This window comes from Euleptes europaea, chromosome 1 (assembly GCF_029931775.1).
Source record: "Euleptes europaea isolate rEulEur1 chromosome 1, rEulEur1.hap1, whole genome shotgun sequence".
In the NCBI taxonomy this organism is placed as follows: Eukaryota; Metazoa; Chordata; class Lepidosauria; order Squamata; family Sphaerodactylidae; genus Euleptes; species Euleptes europaea.
The window spans coordinates 51230262-51252327 of NC_079312.1; the positions used below are offsets into that span (position 1 = coordinate 51230262).

The 22066-nt window shown below is 43.6% G+C and overlaps 1 protein-coding gene across 1 annotated transcript; it reads right to left on the bottom strand.

Annotated features, from left to right (window-relative positions):
* Positions 1–6548: 6548 nt before the first annotated feature.
* Positions 6549–21750, bottom strand: OXTR (oxytocin receptor). The gene is made up of 2 exons (XM_056860132.1): positions 20829–21750; positions 6549–6796 (listed from the first exon to the last, which is right to left on the bottom strand). The coding sequence occupies exons 1-2, from the start codon at positions 21748–21750 to the stop codon at positions 6549–6551; spliced, it is 1170 nt and encodes a 389-aa protein (XP_056716110.1).
* Between the last annotated feature and the right edge of the window lie 316 nt (positions 21751–22066).

Consider the following 22066-nt stretch of genomic DNA (forward strand, 5'->3'; position numbering starts at 1 on the left):
CAAGGCAAGTGCCTGACACCCAAAAGAATCCACAACAGTTGCAAAGTTTCAAAGCACAGTTTAGGCAATTATAGAAATTCTGACATAGAATAGTGACATAGAGAGCAGTATATTTACATATAACCAATAACTATTAATCAAGATAGGCATATCCAGTGGAGGTTTTTAAGCAGAGGCTGGCTGGCCATCTGTCAGCAATGCTGATTCTATGACCTTAGGCAGATCATGAGAGGGTGAGGGCATCTTGGCCATCTTCTGGGCATGAAGTATAGGTCACTGGGGGTGTGGGGGGAGGTAGTTGTGATTTTCCTGCATTGTGCAGGGGGTTGGACTAGATGACCCTGGTGGTACCAACTCTATGATTCATTTGAGAATAGACCCAGGAAGCAGCAGCAGGGTTCTTTTTAGACTGGACCCATAAACTAGATGCAAGCATGTTCCAAAGATACCATCATTGGTTTGAAGTTAGCAGAGTTGTCAAATCCTGTTCAGCAGGAAGGTCTCATGGACATGTGTGAGTTTGTGCTGTACTAAATGGTTAGATACAGCTGCTGACACTCTTAATCATAGAATAGAATCATAGAGTTGGAAGGGACCACCAGGGTCATCTAGTCCAACCCCCTGCCCAATGCCGGCAATTAACAACTATCTCCCATCCACATCCCCAGTGACCCCAACCCTCCCCCCCCACCATGCAGGATCCCACAATCAAAGCACTCCCAACAGATGGCCATCCAGCCTCTGCTTAAAGACCTCCAAAGACAGGGACTCCACCACCCTCCGAGGCAGTGCATTCCACCATCGAACAGCCCTCGCCATCAGGAAGTTCTTCCTAATGTTTAGGTGGAATCACTTTTCTCTTAGTTTAAATCCATTAATTTGATGTAGTCTTCAGCCATGAATATCTTCCAACCACTTCTCTTCTACGGAAGGCTGTCCTAGAAGAAAACAGATTAAATGGTTTCTGCACAAAACTTATTTATGTCCTCTTGGTTCTGGAAGGCTTTCAGTGTTGTCAATCACACTGCCACAATTAGTGCTGTTACTTTTCCCCCTTTCTACATACAAAAGCTTTTTGCTTAACATCTGGCCAGAATGTTGAGACGGTGCTGTGGAAACCAATTAGGATTAGGACTCAATACCTTGGTAAGATGGAAAATGACCTAGATTTGGCCCATTTAGGGTTTAGATCCCAAATACTGTTTATAGAGAAAATTCAAGAAACTGAGTATTTTGCTTATGGGTCCCAGTGAGTCTTCAGTGCTGCTTTTGGAAAACTATATTTGATTCCTGATCAATAATGCAGAACCAGCCATATTTGAGAGAAGAAGCGTAGTTACCTAATGAGAGCAATAGAAACTCCCACTTTTAAAATCAACGTTCTTCACTTTATTTACAAGTAAGGCTTACATCAGCAGATCAGCCTTGAGAAGGAAGGTGTTAAGACTAGAACTAAATACTAATCATCTGTGGCTGTGGCATGCTAAATGCTAATTATTCTATTTTGGCCAACTGGTAAGGAAAATAGATAATACGGTCTTCATGCTAGTTAACAAGAAGCCTGAAAACGAGCATTTGTAACATCTGGGGCTTTATCTTCAAAGAGCCTCCAGGCACCCCCCCCCCCCCAGCTCAACCAACCAAGACATGCTTTGCATTTCGGAGATGCTATTTACTAGTTTGAAAGCATGCTTGATGCTGACACATTCCTTCCCAGGAGACACCTGGTGCTGTGGGAAACGAACTGGCAAAATGCTGAGAGCCATCGGGCCAGAGAGCTGATAAATTAAATCCTTGAGGTTAATTAAATCCACCAAGATAGGTTTGTTATAAGCGTGCTATGCCCTGGTTTAATTATTACAGTTGCAAAAATCCAGATGCTAAAGTATTATTATGGCCTAGTCCTTGTTACAGTAGAAAAAGCTGTGTCTGAGTTGTAGGGTTGCCTGCTTCTAGCTGGGAAATACATGGAGATTTTGGGAGTAGAGCTAGAGGAGGGTGGGGTTTTGAGAGGGGAGGGGCTTCAATGCCATAGAGTCCAATTGCCAAAGCGGTCATTTTCTCCAGTGGAACTGATCTCTGCCACCTGAAGATCAGTTGTAATAGCAGGAGATCTCCAGCTACCACCTGGAGGTTGGCAACCCTATTGTGATGCTGTAGATTACAAGTTGGGGTAGTGCCTCATATGATAGAGTACTCCTCTACTCACCAAAATTCTGTGTTTGCTTGTCAAGGAGAGCCATTCAAGCCTAGACTTCTCCTCAGCCATGCAAGTATGCGATTGTGGGTGGTCGGAGGAACATTTAATAATGTTCGTATATTTGCTTTTTCTTAGGTTTTTCACCTGTAGAGAGAACTAGGTCTCAGTTACATTTCTCTGTAAGGACATAAGAAAAGCCATGCTGGATCAGACCAAGGCCCACCCAGTCCAGCAGTCTCTTCACCCAGTGGCCAACCAGGTGCCTCTAGGAAGCCCACAAACAAGACAACAGCAGCAGCATTATCCTGCCTGTGTTCCACAGCACCTAATACAATAGGTGTGCTCCTCTGATACTGGAGAGAATAGGTATGCGTCATTACCGATATTCATTTTGACTAGTAGCCACGGATAGTCCTATCCTTCATGAACATTTCCACTCCCCTCTTAAAGCCTTTCAAGTTTCTCTGTATTTCTTTTCCAATGGCTTTCTAATTGTTAGCAATTCCCTAATATCTTGTAGATAGAACCTATCTTTCTAACTAATACCTTAATGTTGAAGGAATGCCTTCTACCTCTGTGAATGTATTTGTAGAAGCCCATTGGTTGGAAGGACTTAAGAACATAAAAGAGTCCTACTGGATCAGACCTATGGTCCATGTAGTCCAGCATCACATAGTTGCCATGGAGGGACAACAGACTGGATGTTGGGGCCAGAACTTTCCCCTGACTATCTGAAGGACTTTCTGAAGAGAACAGATTATTTCCTTGGTCTTAACATCTGTATTTTCAGAATAACTTGGTGGTAGGAAGGGAAAAGGGACTCTAGGGCTGCAGATTTTGCCATGAACCTGTTAGGCTGTTGCATTCACTATGTTCAAAGGTGCCAGTCAGATGTGAGCCAGTCACCCAGCCAGTTCGTGCCAAACATCTGCAAACAAGTGCCAAGCAGTATAGCCATTTGCGTCAGGCTTTAGCAAAACTGCTCATTATGAGCATTACTGGAGTCTACTTAGACAAACACCAGAGTAGGATTTTATTAAAACGAAACTGATTTATACGATTTGTGACTGATTTAATTGTCTATGTAAATAATTGCCTGCTGAGCAGAGCAATTACGCAGAAAGGATGGGGAGTTGTAGAACTTGGTTGAACTGTTTGAGAACGTGCGTGGACTAAAAGCCAATTGTACTGTAATGCAGGGTGCTGAACAGTCATGAAAGGACCAACCAACAGTCGAGCCACTCCTTGAAAAATTAGCTCCCTATACTACACACTGCAGGCAAATAGGACGTGAGCCTCACTGTTGGGTGTTCAAACATCCCTGAAGGGCTCTTTAAATGTTTCTTTACTCTTTAGCCAGCACGCAGTCGAGTGTAGGAACCCTGGGTGAATGTAGTTTCAGAGTACCTGTCATGACTAATGTCAGACATCCCAAACTATATTATATGAAACCTTTGTGAGGGTGTAAATCAGCATAATAGTGCATTTGCACACCTGAGATTCTGAACACCAGTCCCCAGCATTTCACCCTAACACCCTGTATCAGGGCTGTCAAACTCAATTGTTGCAAGGGCCGGATGTGACATAAATGTCACTTGATTGGGCGGGGCCATGCCTCGCCAACTCAGAGTGAGAATGGTGGGGAGGGGTGGCTGCCTTGGCGGGTTCGTGGGCCGGATCCTCCGCCAGGCCTTATGTTTGACACCCCTGCCCTATATCTTTTAACAGTTAGTTCACAAGGTTACCAACCTGTTGTTGGTGGTGCTGTTGTTATATGGATTTCTATTGATGACAGAAACAATACTTTTCAAAAATGACTTACCTGGCTGCCATATAGATTTAAAATATATAATGTTTAAAGGCTTTGAGAAAAGACCGAATGCAACAGTTGCTGCTCCTGTCCCCTTTCACTTTTTGGTGGTCTCCTCCACCCTACTCCTCCATGTTCTGTGGCCAGCAGGACTCTCATTTTACCTTTTGGTGGAGTCTGATCTGGAGAACCGGGTTTGATTCCCCACTCCTCCACATGAGCGGCGGAGGCTAATCTGGTGAACTGGATTTGCTTCCCCACTCCTACATATGAAGCCAGCTGGGTGACCTGGGGCTAGTCACGTTGTCTCAGCCCCACCTACCTCACCGGGTGTCTGTTGTGGGGAGGGGAAGGGAAGGCGATTGTAAGCCGGTTTAATTCTTCCTTAAGTGGTAGAGAAAGATGGCATATAAAAACCAACTCTTCTTCTTCTTCTTACAGTAGTCACAGAAGGAGCAGGAAGACTTGCTTCAGAAATGAAATCAAGAAGAGCCATAAAAAAATCTGCAAAGGCTTGATTCGGTGCACGTTTGGTGCATTATTTTTCCCATTTACTGTACATTTTACATTTACATTTGTTTTACATTTTGTATGTGACGCATTTGTCCCCCCCTCCCTGTTGACATCTATTTTTTTTTATTTTCCGTGTTTTTCTCTTAAAACAAGAACATAAAATTTTATTTACATAGAAGATTTTTTGTAGCACTTGAATAGGTTACACAGAAGTGAAGTTCTATACACATCATATTTATCAAAGCTATCTACAATAAAGTAATATCCATCTTAAATAAAGCTTTTTGAAAGTAATCATCAAGTGATTTATACTCAGATTTAATTCTGCAGTCACTTGAACCAAGTCCAATCTTCCCCTACAATCAATCCAGCAAGGCCTATGTATCATAAGAATTCTTCAAATATGAAAAAGTTGCATTGATATGTAAAGAAGCCCTCCAGACATTCATATTAGTAATTGATGGAGTTACTCTTGCAAGTCACGGTTAATTCTCCTGAATCACTAGGATAGTATTTTCATTTTGATGCAGGTCTATAAAAGACATCTGTGGATCTGTGCTTTAGCTCAACCTTTTCAGTGCATTTTCTTGAGTAAGTAAGCTTATGTAAGGTTAGCTCTTCTACAATATTCTCTGAAAAAAGGCTTAAAAGAAAGGTTTCTGAATCCAGTCCTACTGAGTTGATTACAGTACAATGCGACACTATGGAGCCAGCCCTGCAGTTTTCATAACCATTTCAGCCATTGTTGGGATTCTCCTTCCAAACAAGATCGTAATCTCCATGCAAGTAGCATTAGTCATTAATTTGTAAATGTGTGTCCCACTTTAGGCTAGTTTAAAAATACAAAAATGAAAACTTGCTGAAATGTTGATTGAAAATAAGCAACTGAAACACAACTAAAACTTGATGTGAAAGATCTATTATCACAACTAAAACTTTATGTGAAAGATCTATTATCAGGCTCCTCAACATCTTTAATTTTCTTTAAAATAGTCACAGGAAGGGTATAATGCCTCATCCCCACCATTCACAATAAAAACCAGTCCTACCAAGTAGTGATTAGCCAGGTAAAGGGAAAAGACAAACGACCCTTCTCTCCCCACCCCCCATGAATACCTATATCAGATGGTTCTGCTGCACATGTGATTTGGCATGAAAAACAACCAATACCAGCTGGTTAGTGCTACACTACCTCTCAAATAGGACATGTTCTTCTCCTTTCTTTGAGTATGTGTGACTTCATTGACCTCTGACTTTACTGTCCTGTGTTTGTAAAAGCATAGCAAGCGAGCCCTACATTATTTATTGGCTTGGATCCCATGGTCAATTACTGCCAATGAAAGGGATTGCCATCCTTGGAAAGGACTTCCTCCCTTCCCCCTCCCATTGCATCCAAAATCATCCCCAAAATGCTGCTCCCGAGGGACCTGGTTCACCATGAAGTGGGCAGTTGAGAGACAGCATGGTGTAGTTGTTAACAGCAGTGGACTCTAATCTGAAGAACCAGGTTCGATTTCCCACTCCTCCACATGAAGCCTGCTGGGTGACCTTGGGTCAGTCACAATTCTCTCCGAGCTCTCTCGGCCCCACCTACCTCACAAGGTGTTTGTTGTGGGGAGAGGAAGGGATTGTGATTGTAAGCTGGTTTGAGACTCTTTAAGGTAGAGAAAAGTGGGGTATAAAAACCTACTCTTCTTCTTCAGTTGGAGTTCTACACTGGGAGAAGGAAATCAACAACTCCCTCCTTCCCTTTGCAGAAGAGGGATCCAAGCCCTCTTGTGAATTATTCTTTAGACTACAACAGCGGTCCTGTTATCCTGTCTCTCAGTTAAATAACGAATATCCTGCACATTTACATACACACAATTTAATATATTGTGTATATAATATATATGTATGTATGTATACATGTATTTACATCCAAACACCGTTTTCCACTGCTTTACGCCCTAAAACACACGCGTACTGAAGCCAGTCCACCCAGCTCATTGTGACACACTTCACGGAGACCTCGGTTGTCCTTCTTCATGCTGTGGATGGCTGTGTGAAGCTTCTCTGACTGGAGCTTTTGAGACTCAGGACAAACGTGGAGGAGTTGCTTTTCTTGCTGACGCTGAGGTCACACCCTTGCCGTGCTTTTAAATAGCGGGAGGAGCAGCAGACGAATCGGTACAGGAGGTCATGGAAAAGATGACCCGTGAAAAGCATGTAGATCCAAGGGTTGCAACAGCTGTTCAAACTCGCCAGGAGCGTGGTGATTATGAATGGCAGTGCTGTTCAAGAAAACACAGAAGAAGGAAGTAAGTAACATGCAGTTCTGTGAATTTTCAGTAAAGCAGAAACCACCAATGCACCCAAGGTCATGGAAGTCAGGGGGAAATGGGCGGATCTTGTTTAACAAATCACAACTACTACCAGAGTTACCAGTTCTGGGTTGGGAAATACTTAGAGATTTTGGGGGTGGAGCCTGGGGAGGGCAGAGTTTGGGGGAGGGGCCGGACCTCAGCAGGGTATAATGCCATACTGTCCACCTTCCAAACCAGCCATTTTTTTCCAGGGGAACTGATCTTGGTTATCTGAAATAGCAGATCTCCAGGTGCCACCTGGAGGTTGGCAACCCTAACACTTACTGACAATATGGTGCAGGCAATGGCAACAGAGAGATGGATGGACTGAAACAGCCTAGGTAGGTACTAGGTGTGTGGCCAGAACATAGTATATGTTAGTAATTCCAGCAGGGTAGCTATGTTATCCTGCTGCCGCAGAAATAAACAGAAGTCTTGTGACACCCCAAAGACTAAAAATATTTTATTCCAGCACAAACGTTTGGACTATAGCCCAGTTCTACAAAAGCTTATGGTGGAATAAAATGTTGTTAATCTTTCAAGTGTTCCAAGATTCTTGTTTATTTTTGTAGCATATGGTGGTAGAAGGGTGTCATTAGGTGGCCCGCAAATTCTGTCATTGCTTTAAAGGTAGCATTATTGTCAAACATTTAATCGGTATACGTATACCAAAACTGGCGATGTCATTTGGTTTTACTGCCTCAAATTCTGTTCCAAAATGTCTTGGGCTTTCCCTGGGGGGGTACAGTGCCCCCTGATCATATGGAGAGGGCTAAAGGCGAGAGTTTTGTTTCCTGATGGACAACTTAGAAAAAGGTTACACAGAAGCGAGAAAACCCACAGTGTGTTCAAGTGTGAGGAAATAATATTTTTGCAGGCTTTTTTTAAAAATAGATTTTGTTTACATCTATTGAATTTACCAGCTTCTTTATTCATTCAAAAATAAATTGTTGGTAATTCTCAGTGTGCCTAATCCAGTTTCACTGTTCAGAGAAAACTGGCAGACTACCCCATATCATTTTTAAGCACGGATTTCCAGATGTTCCACTCACCACACAAAATCAATTCTTTCCAGATATTAAGACTGTAGAAGTCATCCTCATCAGACCAGTAGAGAAACCTGGTTTAGACAGTCAGACTTTCCCACAACTTTGAAAGCTTTCCATCCACAGCTCCCAAACTTTCACTTACTGGTCCTTTTTTCCTCCCCAAATTTGCCAACTATCTCCTATTGCTTCTATCATTGTTTTGAGTGTTGTACACACACACAAATATTGCCAGTAGGGTTGCCAGGTCCCTCTTTGCCACTGGCAGGAGGTTTTTGGGGTAGAGCCTGAGGAGGGTGGGGTTTGGGGAGAGAAGGGACTTCAATGCCATAGAGTCCATTGGCCAAAGTGGCCGTTTTCTTTAGGGGAACTGATCCCTATCAGCTGGAGATCCATTGTAATAGCAGGAAAAGGGCCATGGCTCAGTGGTAGAGCATCTGCTTGGGATGCAGAAGGTCCCAGGTTCAATCCCCAGCATCTCCAGTTAAAGGGACTAGGCAAGTAGGTGATGTGAAAGACCTCTGCCTGATACCCTGGAGAGCTGCTGCCAGTCTGAGTAGACAAACCTGACTTCGATGGACCCAGGGTCTGATTCAGTATAAGGCAGCTTCATGTGTTCATGTGTGAGATCTCCAGCTGCTACCTGGCGGTTGGCAACCCTAGTTACCAGACCCGCTCTTTCATCTGCGCACTCCTTATTCCCAGCCTCAATGTACATACTGCATGTGTAACACTGTGAGCAAGTCCCAGCCCTCATGAAGCAAGCACAGAGTATGGAGAGCCACTGCCAGGTTCTGTGGCTCAAGATAAATCTTGCAGCAACGATTTTGCAGCAGCACAGCAATGATCTTGCAAAGCAATGACAGCTCTCGAAAAAGAAGCCTTTTGGTGAGAGAAAGCCGGGAAGTATGCCAACACGACAACAGGAATCAATCTAGTGTTGCCAGGTTCCCCTGGACACAGGTGGGGGATGGGGGCAGGGTTGCCAGATCCAGGTTGGGAAACTCCTAAAGATTTGGGGATGGGGTTTGGGGAGGACAGGGTCCTCAGTGGGGTACAGTGCCATCGTTCATCCTCCAAATTAGCCATTTTCTCCAGGGGAACTTATCTCTGTAGTCTGGAGATGAGCTGTAATTCCAGGGGATCCCCAGGTCCTACCTGGAGGCTGGCATCCCTAAATCAAGCCACACCAGGCTAGAAAACAAATGTGCTGCACCCCTGTATTGTTCTTCCCATGGTATGCAATCTCTGACCACTATTGCTATTCGAGCATTAAGTGCATGTGTTTGTGGTAGGGTTGCCAGCTCCAGGTTGAGAAATACCTTAAGATTTGGGGGTGGAGCCTGAGGAGGGCAGGGTTTGGGGAGGAAAGGGACTTCAATAGGGTATAATGTCGTAGAGTCCACCTTCCAAAGCTGCCATTTTCTCCAGGTGAATGGAACTCTGTCGCCTGGAGATCAGTTGTAATCCTAGGAGATCTCCAGCCACCATCTGGAGGTTGGCAACCCTATTTTGCAGGGGTATGGTACCATGTACATTCATAAATTTCAAGATGGTAGCAGCAGAAGTGGGAGTGTTAACAGCAGAGAGTGAGCAACAATATTAGATACGGCAGGCCCATTTGATGGGACAATAGGGGGCAGCAAAGAGCGACAAAGGCAACATTAAATGGTACAGGATGCAGCAATTCTCTCCAGCTTGGTCCCCCAACTATAGACCCCAAACCAGATTCTGCATGCCAGTCCCCTTGCACAGTATTAAAGAGTAAATGCCTAATAAATGTAATGATTATGATGGTATTAAAGAGTATCATATAAGTAGGATTAAAAGCTCTGGGTTGGGAAATACCTGGAGATTTTGGGGATGGAGCCTGAGGAGGGCAGGGTTTGGGGTAGGAGGGACTTCAATGGGGTATAATGCCTTAGAGTCCATCTTCCAAAGTGACCATTTTCTCTAGGGGAACTAATTTCTGTTGCCCTGGCGATCAGTTGTAATCCCTGGAGACCCCCCAGCCACCACCTGGAGGTTGGCAACCCTGCATGTAGGAATTATGGTTCATTCTTTTCTGTGCAATAAAAGTGTCAAATCACTAATGGGCGATAATGGGTTGCCAGGTTGCCACTGTGTGACGTTCAAGGGAACAGAGATCCTTTCAACTGCTGTAGTTGCACGCCAGGGAGAAAAACAAAAAATCTAGATGACACGTTCAATGCATTAACTACTGTTAAAATTACCAGTCATTTTGCCTGTTTAATGTTAGGGTGTTCTTTTGTGAGGACTTCTTTTGTCCACCCATGGCTTAATCGGAGACATTTATACTAAAACAGAAAGTTCTTGTGAATTCTCTTTCAGATGGCATAGAATATTACAAAACGCCCCTCCCGACTTGCCCCTATCCATTTATAGTCACCCAACTCCTAAAAAAATAACAGTTTCATAATAACAAATAACTTGCAACAAAACATTACTTATTTGAATTGTAACGTAATCCTTCCTAGTCTTCAAAAATGAATAGGCTGGTGACCTCAGTCATCCCTTCACAAACCTCAGCAGTCACAATAGCTGACTGTAAATGTTCAAAATATAAAGAAGTAGAGGAAAATTGAGATGAATCAGGTACCAGTGGGGAGTCTAACTTTGCCTCTGCCCCATGATGGGATGAGGTTCAAGGCTGCTTGGTGGAGCCAGGATGGACATCTAAATGGGTGAGGGAGCAGCAGCAGGGGTGCCCCTATTTTGTGCGGCCACACACCTCCTTCCCAGCCTGAATCGCAAGTGAAAGCTGTGGACCACTCCACTTCTTTGCTGTTGCTATGCACGAAATGCAATGGTCTCGTTTCCAGTTTAGCCACACTCAGTTTAGCTTGTGGTCCATTTGCTCTGCACTATGCAACAATGCAAAATAGTTTTAGGCCCTCTCATCCCAAAAAGTAGGGTTGCCAGGTGCCCGGTGGTGGCGGGCCAACCCCTGCCAATCCACCCCCCTGCCCGCCAACCAGCTGAGGGTTGAAAGCATAATCAAAGCAAAGCCCTGAAGTAGTCAGCGGGGTAACTGCAAGGAAACAGCCATGCATAAATGGCCTATGTGCCCACTTCTGTTACTATTTTGACCAATCATTTCTTGTTTGTTTGCTTAAAGCACATTATAATTTGCCATGGACTTCAGGTTTTTTTAAAAAAAAAATCTTCTGGGACTCAGTTGACAAGACGGAGAAAACACAGAAGCAGGACAAACTTAGGATGATGTCATGTGAATGCTCCCCCCAACATTTGTGTGGAAACTTATTTAGATTATACGGTTATGGGTACAAGACAGATTTCAAGATGCCCAGAGGATCCTGGGATGAAGACGCAAAAAGAGAGTCTCTCCCTTTGAAAATATAAACGCTGGCAGTTCATCCCTTAAGAGAATTTCCATTATTGCCAGATAGGGATAATTTGGTCACACATTTTTTATTACACTTACACTAATTGATAATGTTCAATATGTTTGTCACATAACTCAGCAATATATTGTAATATCCTGACAAATACAGCTTCATATCCTGTTATCTATTGACAAAGCTTTACAGATGTTTTATAGTAAATTTCGTAGAATTGGGACAGGAGAAGCATAATATAATACAAGCAGGGCACCCACAAAGACTTGTGATCTCATTATCCTCTCCCCCATTTCATTTTCCTCTTTCCCTTCCCTGAAAGCCTCCATAGCCTCACCCCTTTTCCTGATTCTTTCTCTCCTTCCCACCCACCAGTCAACCTACGTTTATTTGCCCTCCTATCTTCACCTTGCCCTCCTGCCCACCTCCCTGGCAGTCTCTTCACTAGGGTTGTCAACCTCCGGGTGGTGGCTGGAGATCTCCCGCTATTACAACTGATCTCCAGGTGACAGAGATCAGTTCTTCTGGAGAAAATGGCCTCTTTGGCAATTGGACTCTATGGCATTGAAGTCCCTCCCCGCCCTAAACCCCACCCTCCTCAGGCTCCACCCCCAAAAAACCTCCTGTCGGTGGCGAAGAGGGGAAGAAAAAAGGAGGGGAACAAAACCCAACCTAAAAACAAAAGCTGGGTACCCAAGGTTGGGCGAAAGGGAAATATATATAAGTCTATGTATAAATACTGAAAGTATCATTTATTAGAAGTGCTATATAAAATTTAAAATTATTTAAAAGCATTAAAATAGCACAATGACATTTCCTGAGGTTGATAACTATAACCACATACCAAATGCGTTTCGGCCTATGGGGCCTTCATCAGTGGTTAATTAAAACCCTTTGTAAACCTGCACACATTTACAGAAATACATTAGTGAATACAAATACAAACAGTTCAAACCCAACCAGGCATGTGTATATGTTGTAAATTCTATTCTCAATTACTCAAACATCTGGTATAATAGGTTCTTGTTGTAATACTGGTTAGTATAAGTCTCTCAAATACTATGTGTGCAGGTATCAACCTAGTAAAGCAGTCATATACTCTGTCCCGAATACTCTTTACAACTCTACATGCCAAAGGAAACATTCTTTTCATAGGGATGACCTTTGCATCATGTAGTTTTTTTCAAATATGTTTGAGTTCAATGCCAATGTTTGAGTCCAATTGCTTAAGTGGCCATTTTCTCCAGGTGAACTGATCTCTAGCAGCTGGAGATCAGTTGTAATAGCAGGAGATCTCCAACTAGTCTCTGGAGGCTGGCAACCCTTCTGATCCAGCAGTGCTCTTCTTATGTTCTTATGTTAAGACAAGAAAGTCTAAAAGCCATATGGTGTACAGTTGAACTAGGACCTGGGAGACTCATGTTCAAACCTTTATGAAGCTCATTGAGTAGGATTTCCAACAGGCCTCAAGAAAAATGTCCTGTCCCTTTTAATAGAGGCTTAATGGAATGTTGATAACCAGGAGACGCTAGATACCTCCATGCCACAAAAAGTTTCCTCTGCCCATTTCCTCACATTAAGGAATTAATTCAAGGAACAGGACATTTTTCTTGAGGCCTGAAGCAACCATACATGACATTCAGCATAATTAACCTCACAAGATTGTTGAGAGGAGAACAACGTGCACTGTTCTGAACTCCTTGGAGCAAGGGTGGGATAAAAAAAATATATATATAAATGTATCTTGTTGAGAAACCCTAGGTCCTTCCAAAGATGGAAGTTTAGTCAATGATTTGAAGTATATTTGCAAGGGCCAGCAAAGGATAGGACCACCCTTTTGTTACCTAGGGTTGCCAAGCTCCAGGTGGTAGCTGGAGATCTTCCACTATTACAACTGATCTCCAGGTGACAAGTCCCTCCCCTCCCCAAATCCCACCCTCCTCAGGCTCCACTCCCCAAAGTCTCCAGGTAACTCCCAACCCTGAGCTGGCAACCCTAACATTACCTCAGTTTCCTGTAGTACTTATAAGTAGTACTTATTTCCAAACAGACCTGCTTAGGATTGCTCTTTAAACGCCACAGCGGAAGAGCCCGGTTACCCCGTTCTTTTCAGGACAAGATGTGCCATCTTTTAAAAGGCTAACACAGGAACAAGCAGTTGCCTTGACGTGCTGCTGTGAGCCATCAACTGGTGTGCAATTAAGCAAAGTCGATGCATATGTGAACTAGCCAATTGTAGGTATATAGAGGGAGGTTCTAAAACAGCAGGCTGCCATGCTAAACCCATCTCCATAATACTCATTAATTAATTGTGTGTGTGTGTGTTAAGTGCCGTCAAGTTGCTTCCAACTCATGGCGACCCTATGAATCGGTGTCCTCTAAAATGTCCTGTCTTTGACAGCCTTGCTCAGATCTTGCAAACTGAGGGCTGTGGCTTCCTTTATTGAGTCAATCCATCTCTTGTTGGGTCTTCCTCTTTTCCTGCTGCCCTCAACTTTTCCTAGCATCACTGTCTTTTCTAGAGACTCTTGTCTTCTCATAATGTGACCAAAATACGATAGCCTCAGCTTAGCCATTTGAGCTTCTAGGATCAGTTCAGACTTGATTTGATCTATAACCCACTGATTTGGGGTTTTTTGGCAGTCTACGGTATCCGTAACACTCTCCTCCAACACCATATTTCAAAGGAATCTATTTTCTTCCTATCCGCTTTCTTCAATGTCCAGCTTTCACACCCACACATAGCAATAGAGAATATGATGGCATGAATTAACTTAATCTTGGTGGCCAATGACACATCCTTACACTTCAGAATCTTTTCTAGCTCCTTCATGGCTGCCCTTCCCAGTCTCAATCTCCTTCTGATTTCTTGGCTGCAGTCTCCCTTTTGGTTGATGACGGGCATCTTAATTAATTAATTAATGAAGATGTCATCAATACTTTCGCACAACTTGGTGTGTACACTTGACAATGTCCTTGGACATCAGAGCTTGGGAATAACTATTCCAAAACAGTTTTTTGTCTATTTCCCCCCATAAACTAATGTAGGATACATCTACCGGTAGTTCTCAATCTGTCACCTGCATTTGTCAGTGTGAAGGCCACCCGCAAGATTAGAGAGAGTTTCATTTACTTGTCCTCTGTCCTTATCCACTATGGGAATAGCTGGTAAGCAAAATATCCAAAGACATATTTGGATTGGCAACTGTCTTACACATTTTTTGGCTCATAAAGGACCATATTGGAGGTGATGTTATCTCATACACTTATTAGCCCTCATGAAAGATAACAGAGCAAAGCAACATTGTTCTGATGTGTTGCTCTGATATATATACCTAAAATGTTTTCAGATCTTTTTTTTCCAAATGAGCTTCTTCCTCATCTTTCATTTTGCTGTTACGACTGCTGAGAGATACAATACCATCTCTTCACTCCCCTTTCCTACCTACTTTTTTTTCCCCCTCAGTGTCCTTTTTTATTTTTTGTCTTCTTTTCTGGACAAAGTGACTTTTCATTAGAGGGTAAGGATGTGAAGGTTTTCGAATTTCACAAGGCTCTTCCTCAAAAAGTCCTTGTCTTTCTGGACAATTAGCAGTGCAGCCACATAATCATTTCAGATAATTGTCACAAAAATCCTCTAACCTTTCCTGGGATGTTCAAGTGAAAGAAACATTTCTTGCTGTACATGTAGCAAGCAAGAATTTTTTGAGCTCCTGAAAATAGGTATTGGTAGTGATTTATCTAACAGATGTTTATCTTGCTCTTCCTCTGAAGAGCTCAAAGTTACGTACACGTTTCTCCCTCTCCATTTTATCTCCACTGCAACCATGTGACAGAGACAGAGTGACTGGCCTGAAGTCATCCAGAGAGCTTCATGGCACAGTAGGGTTTCAGTTTAGATCTCCTAGTACAACACTTTAACACTTTAACTGACCTGCAGGAGATAAGGTACAATTTACCTATATGTTTACATTTAACATAGAAAAGAATGGTAAGCAATATGCTTCCAAATAATGGGAACCAATAATTATATAAAATGGCAAAGAGTCACTGATTTGGATGGGCCTAAATATGTACAAATATGCTGATATTAGGGTTGCCAACCTCCAGGTATTAGCTGGAGATATCCTGCTATTATAACTGATCTCCAGCTGATAGAAATCAGTTCATCTGGAGAAAATGGCCGCTTTGGCAATTTGACTCTTTGGCATAGAAGTCCCTCCCCTCCCCAAGCCCTGCTCTTCTTAGGCTCCATCCCAAAAACCTCCTGCCGGTGGTAGAGAGGGATCTTGCAACCCTAGCTGATATATTTATTTTATGTACATATTTATACCCCACTTTTATCCTCAATGGAGACCCAAACCAGCTTACAACATCTTCCCTCCTCCATTTTATCTTCACAACAACACTATGAGGTAGTTTAAGATTAGAGAGTTACTGGCCCAGAGTCATCCTGAGGGCTTCCATGGCAGAGCTGGAATTCAAACGTGGGTCTCCCAGATCCTAATCGTACTCTCTAACCACTACACCCCAAACTTAAGACTGAATCATCACATGTCCATCAGTAGAATTACCCAACCATGACATGCATTTGCCCAGTGTGGCCAAGATGATATGCTGATTAGAGCAGGTGTCTGTCCCACCAACTGAACCACTTTCAGCAGCAAGTGAAAGATTAAAAAAGACAAAGGAAGATGTATGAATGGATCTTTGACACATTTTTAATTGTTAAATAGGACCTGTAGGAACCCCCAATTTTCTTAACTCCTACCAGCATCCACCACAATCTGTACGTCCCCTCACCCAACAAGGTAAACAGAAGTTCTGAGGGAAACACTGTGCTCAGGGAAACATTGTACACGGTTAGAAGAGTTAAATCCCTTCCCCTCCTTCTTCTGTGGCAACAACCTAAGTTGAGGGCTCCACGGCTGCTGATGGAAAGGGACATCAAGTTACAGCCAACGGATGGCGACTTTATAGTTTTCAAGTCAAGAGACATTCAGAGGTGGTTTGCCATTGCGTGCCCCTGGGTAGCAATCCTGGACTTCCTTGGTGGCCTCTATTTATATCATCACATTTATATCTTACCGTGACTTATTCCACCACATTTATATTGTGTCTTATGGCATTTATGGGATGGTGTACATAGGGCTATCTCATTTGTATCCTGGTAGCAATGCTGTGAGGTAGGCTCTGCTGAGAAACAGTGACTTGCCCAAGACCTCTCCCCAGTGAGCGTAGGGTTGCCAGGTCTCTCTTCACCACCGGTGGGAGGTTTTAGGAGCAGAGCCTGAGGAGGGCAGGGTTTGGGGAGGGACTTCAGTGTCATAGAGTTCAATTGGCAAAGTGGCCATTTTCTCCAGGTGAACTGATCTCAATCTGCTGGAGATCAGTTGTAATAGCGGAAGATCTCCAGCTAGTGCCTGGAGGTTGGCAACCCTAAGTGGGCCTCACTGCTGAGTAGACTTGAACCTAGGTTTCAGACACCCAAAACCATGAACCATTGGAGTGCGTGGATTATTAGAACCAAACTAGACATGGCGTAAGAGTCATTGTTCGCTCTCCCCTCCGCAAAACATGCTAGTGGGATAATTTTGAACTGAAAAATGGTAGGATAAGAAAGTGTTAAACATCCCCTCACTGTGCAATTCCTCTGCTTTAACTCACAGACTCCTGAGTAGGAAGGAAGGAAGGAAGGAAGGAAGGAAGGAAGGAAGGAAGGAAGGAAGGAAGGAAGGAAGGAAGGAAGGAAGGAAGGAAGGAAGGAAGGAAGGAAGGAAGGAATTGGAGCAGAGATGTATACAGCTGCCAATCATGACCAGCTTGGACCTACATAGTAAGGCACAGTGATTCCAGGCATATGGCTCTTATATTTGAAGCTATAACAGAAGTTACTAAGCTTATAAAATAGGGCAGGAAGGAGCATGGTTGATCCTTCTAGTCTAGAAATTACCAATCTGTGGCCCAGAACCAGTTCTTTAAAAAAATAGCATGTGGTTCCAAATTTTGATCAGTGTTAAATATTTTGCCCGTTTTTTTCCATTTGCAAGGAAGATAAATGTATGAGAGGTAGACACAGGGCATTTATATCTACAGATAGATTTATGTTACATTTTAATGTTGTTCCTTTGGGGGGTATTTGTATATAATGCTGTAGACATGCCACACTACATCTTTTTCCCCAGCTCTGAAGTCCTTAAGTACCACTAGGCTGATTACAAATCCTGGCTTCCCATGAAGGATTTCAGACTATTCAGCACAACATATTTCTGGTCTCCAGACTGCAGAGTCCATGAGAATACAGAGAGGAAAGAGAGGTGGCTGGGTGTGCAAGTTATGATATGGAAGTTCTCTTTGGGGCATTTGATCTGTGATGGTTCAATCGCACATGAAAGTAGGGTTACCAGGTCCTTCTTTGCTAGGGTTGCAAACCACTAGGTGGTGGCTGGAGATCTCCCACCATTACAACTGATCTCCAGGCGACCGAGATCAGTTCCCCTGGAGAAAATGGCCGCTTTGGCAATTGGACCCTATGGCATCAACATCGTGCTGGGGACGCTTTAGCTCTCTCCCCAAAACATTTACGGTTGCCAGTGCTTCTGCATCGTGGATTGCTCCCTCCCCCTTCTGCTGGCCTTCTTCTGCCCACTGACAAGCTGATGGTTGCCAGGCAGCCACAGGAATTGGTGGGCAAGTGCCCTCCAATACTGGGCATTTGGGACCCCTATATGCAACCCCATGAGGGATTAACTGTTAACTAATGAGCTGGCATTTGTGAACCCCACAGATCCAAGCTGTTGCTCTGCAGGGCTGATTTTGCTTGCTGAAGTCTGCATGCTATATGCCAAAGGCTGAAGAGGTTAGAAAGGTCCTCAACTACTTAGGTTTCAAACTAGTGCTTCGCAATGCAAACACTGTCTCTTTCCTTGCTTCTCTCATTTGGAACTGGGAACTGAAGACACTGCTGGGGTGAGATGCACCTGACCACTTAACTGTGTGCCATTGACTTTTTCAGAGGGACAAGTTTGAAACAAGTCTTCTCCATGATGTGCAACGTAAAAGCTAGAACTAAAAGAATCCAATCACATTCCCTTTGCAAGTTATGCTCAACATATGTCTGCTAAGTAGGGTTACCAGCTCCGGGTTGGGAAATACCTGGAGATTTTGGGGGTGGAATTTGAGGAGGGCAGAGTTTGGGGAAGGGAAGGACCTCAATGCAGTGTAATGCCATAGGGTCCGCCTTCCAAAGCAGCAATTTTCTCCAGGGGAATTGACCTATATCACCTGGAGATCAGTTGTAATAGTGGGAGATCTCCAGCCACCACCTGGAGGTTGGCAGCCCTACCACCAGGAGAGAACTTATTATGAGCAAGTTGGAAACAGCTTACAAGCAGATGAGAACTGGAACAACAGCAACTACACTTTTTTTTCCCTAAAGAAAGCCATTGCTATACATTTGTCTTTACTTAAGACCCATGTGGCAACCCCCAGTCTCTGACCTGGAAAGCAGTTCCTCATTAGCCTTTTAATCAGCTCTGAACTCTCTAGTAAGGCTGTCAACCTCCAGGTACTCAGCAAACTAGAAACAGCACTTCACAAGCTAGACACAATAATTATAAAGTAGTGGTATTTAATAACATATCCACCACTGATAGTATATAGGCAAAAACATGTGTTGTTAATTATTGCCTTAAAAGTAACACCAAAGAGAGGACTATGTCTTGTTACAAACAAATAACAGTATTATAGGTAAGTCCATGAAAGGGGGTGCCAACCTCCCTTTCTTCCACAGATATGCTTCTTGAGAGTAGCAATTCAGTAGTGCAGTTGTTCTCAACAGAAGCCCGGTGATCTTTCTGTTTCAGCGATTAATGCCTTCTTCAGGGAATCAACCATTAAAGAGACAGTTACATTTTGCATTACAGAAAAACTGAATTCAATTAAAGAGAAGCTGTTACATATATTATGTTACAAATAGCATGCTAAATCCTTATATGTGACTGCACCATTTAAAATTAAGGGCAGTATCTTTGGTAAATTGCCAACGCAGAGAATGTTAATAACAGCCAGCGTGTGAATATGATGCTCTATCTTCTCTCTATTTTCTCCCTTGTTTAAACCAATTGCTAGCATATTTATATTAATTATTATTTGTTAATTAGTATTACATACTAATTTATGATATAGTGGTCCCTGAAGAAGGCATTAATCGCTGAAACAGAAAGATCACCGGGCTTCTGTTGAGAACAATTGCACTACTGAATTGCTACTCTCAAGAAGCATATCTGTGGAAGAAAGGGAGGTTGGCACCCCCTTTCATGGACTTACCTATAATACTGTTATTTGTTTGTAACAAGGCATAGTCCTCTCTTTGGTGTTACTTTTAAGGCAATAATTAACAACACATGTTTTTGCCTATATACTATCAGTGGTGGATATGTTATTAAATACCACTACTTTATAATTATTGTGTCTAGCTTGTGAAGTGCTGTTTCTAGTTTGCTGAGTATCCTACAGCACGCTAACCTTTGTTTACCAAACCTCCAGGTACTAGCTGGAGATCTCCTGCCATTACAACTGATCACCAGCCGATAGAGATCAGCTCACCTGGAGAAAAGGGCCGCTTTGGCAATCGGGCTCTATGGCATTGAAGTCCCTCCCCACTCCAAACCCCGCTCTCCTCAGCCTCCGCCCCAAAAATCTCCAGGTATTTCTAAACCCGGGGCTGGCAACCCTACTCACCAGTCACTGCTGACAATCTGACCACCTATTCACAAAACATCTCTGGCTCCTTCACTGAGTCCCAACATTAAGAAACTGAACAATATCATTACTTGGTTAAGTATACCTTCACAGTTGACCCAGAGTGACTTTGCTGAAGCTATATATGCAAGAACATAAGGCTGGACCCTGCAGATCTGTTCCATGAGTGGTGGTGCTTTCCTCTGGCACCAGGAGACTTCCTCTGACACAAGAGGCTCACAGAAATTACCACCATAAGAGAAACAGATCTCTAATATTCTAGAGGCCTACATGTGCATTTTCTTTACTCCTTACTTACTTCCCTCTCACACCACACCATTTCTGAAGTTTCCAAGTGTCACATTCTACAGACAAGACAGTACGAGGAAAAGGCACCAGATAATCTGACCAAGGTCAAATAAATAATGCTCAAGATGTCAAAATCCACAACTCTTCTTTCTCCCACCCTATTGCGCTAGCAAGTGATCATCTGCTCTCACCACTTAAATAGTATCAGAGGGTAGCCGTGTTGGTCATCAGTAGAACTTTGTTCGTCCCTAAGGTGCTACTGGACTCGAATCTCACTGCACCACTTCAACAACGCTTCCTATATTTTTTGAATTTTTTAAAAATATTGAAATATCTATTACATCTTTATATTGCTGTTATCTCTTATACTGCAGATCGACTGCAGTAGAAATACATCCATATCTGAAGGACATTTTTGTGTGGCAATTCTCTGCAGTGATGGCATGAAGTTGGTATAGACATAGGAAAGGGGGCTTACTGTACCTTCTTTTGGTGCATTCTCGTCCCATGCTATCCACATCTGCACAATGAAAAAAGGAGTCCAGCACATAATGAAAGCCAAGACAATGATGAAGGTCATTTTCACAGTCCGGATCTTGGCTTTGGAAATGAGCTTCACACTGCTGACCCTGGAGAGGGTGCCCCTGTGAGAATGGCCAGTGGTCCGGTTCATGTTGGTCTCATGGATCGTTTTCAGCTTCACGTTCTGCCAGATTTTGAAGCTGATCAAGCCATAGCAGACACTCAGCATGAGCACGGGGATGATGTACACAGTCAAGGTTATCCAGGTAATGTAGGCTTTCGAACCCCAGGGCTGGATGAACTTTGCCCAGCAATCAATCTCCCCATTGCCCACATCCCTCATGGAAAAGATCTGGAGCTGCGGGATGCTGAACAGAAGACACACCATCCAAGTGAGGAGGACGGACAACCGGTCGGACCTCCTGTGTAAAGATCTCAAGGGCTGACAGATCGCCAAGCACCGATCCAGGGACATCAACAAGAGCATGTAAGTCGAAGCAAACATGCCCACCACCTGCAGGTACTTGATCAGCCGGCACAGGTAATCTGGCCCGTAGAACCGGAAAGTGATGTCCCAAATGAGCTGAGGCAAGACCTGGAAAATGGCCACCGCCAGGTCAGCGATGCTCAGGTGCTTCATGAAGAAATACATGCGGGAGTGTTTGTGACGGGTCGTGCGGATGGCCAGCAGCACGCACAGGTTCCCAGTAAGGGCAAGGAAGAAGATGAGGCAGAGCACAGCCACCTCCACCTTGGCAACTTCCTCGTTCCTGATCTGTTTGGTCCTGTTTGTCTGACATGTCTGATTCTCCAAGGTGGAGTTGCTCAGGGAGCAGTTATAATAAGAGTACAGTTCATTGCCCAAGAAGCATGGAGAATCCATTGCAGACTCCTTTCCATCCAGGGCCTTTGGTTAGGTGGATCAGAGACGGGGGGCCTCCTTCGGTGCAGTGCAGTCCTCTTTAGAGCCTCTCTCCTCTGGGGACCAGGGCTTTCAGTTCTTCGTTCCTTTCTCTGTAATGCCCTCCAATCCCATTTGGGGTTTTTGCCTCATATACTTTTTAATCCAGTCCACACACCGTGGGGTTTGTGTCCTTCACTGGTTTTTTTTTCACATGGACGGATGGCGGAGTTTTCAGCTTCCCCTTTTCTTCTGCAGACTCAGCTGTCCTGATGAAGGTCGGATGCAGGAAAGGTCT

Coding starts and splice junctions, on each gene's coding strand:
- OXTR (XM_056860132.1), bottom strand. CDS start 21,750: ATGGATTCTCCATGCTTCTTGGGCAATGAACTGTACTCTTATTATAAC. Junction 6,797..20,828: donor CGAGAATGCACCAAAAGAAG/GTACAGTAAGCC, acceptor TTTCTTGAACAG/CACTGCCATTCATAATCACC.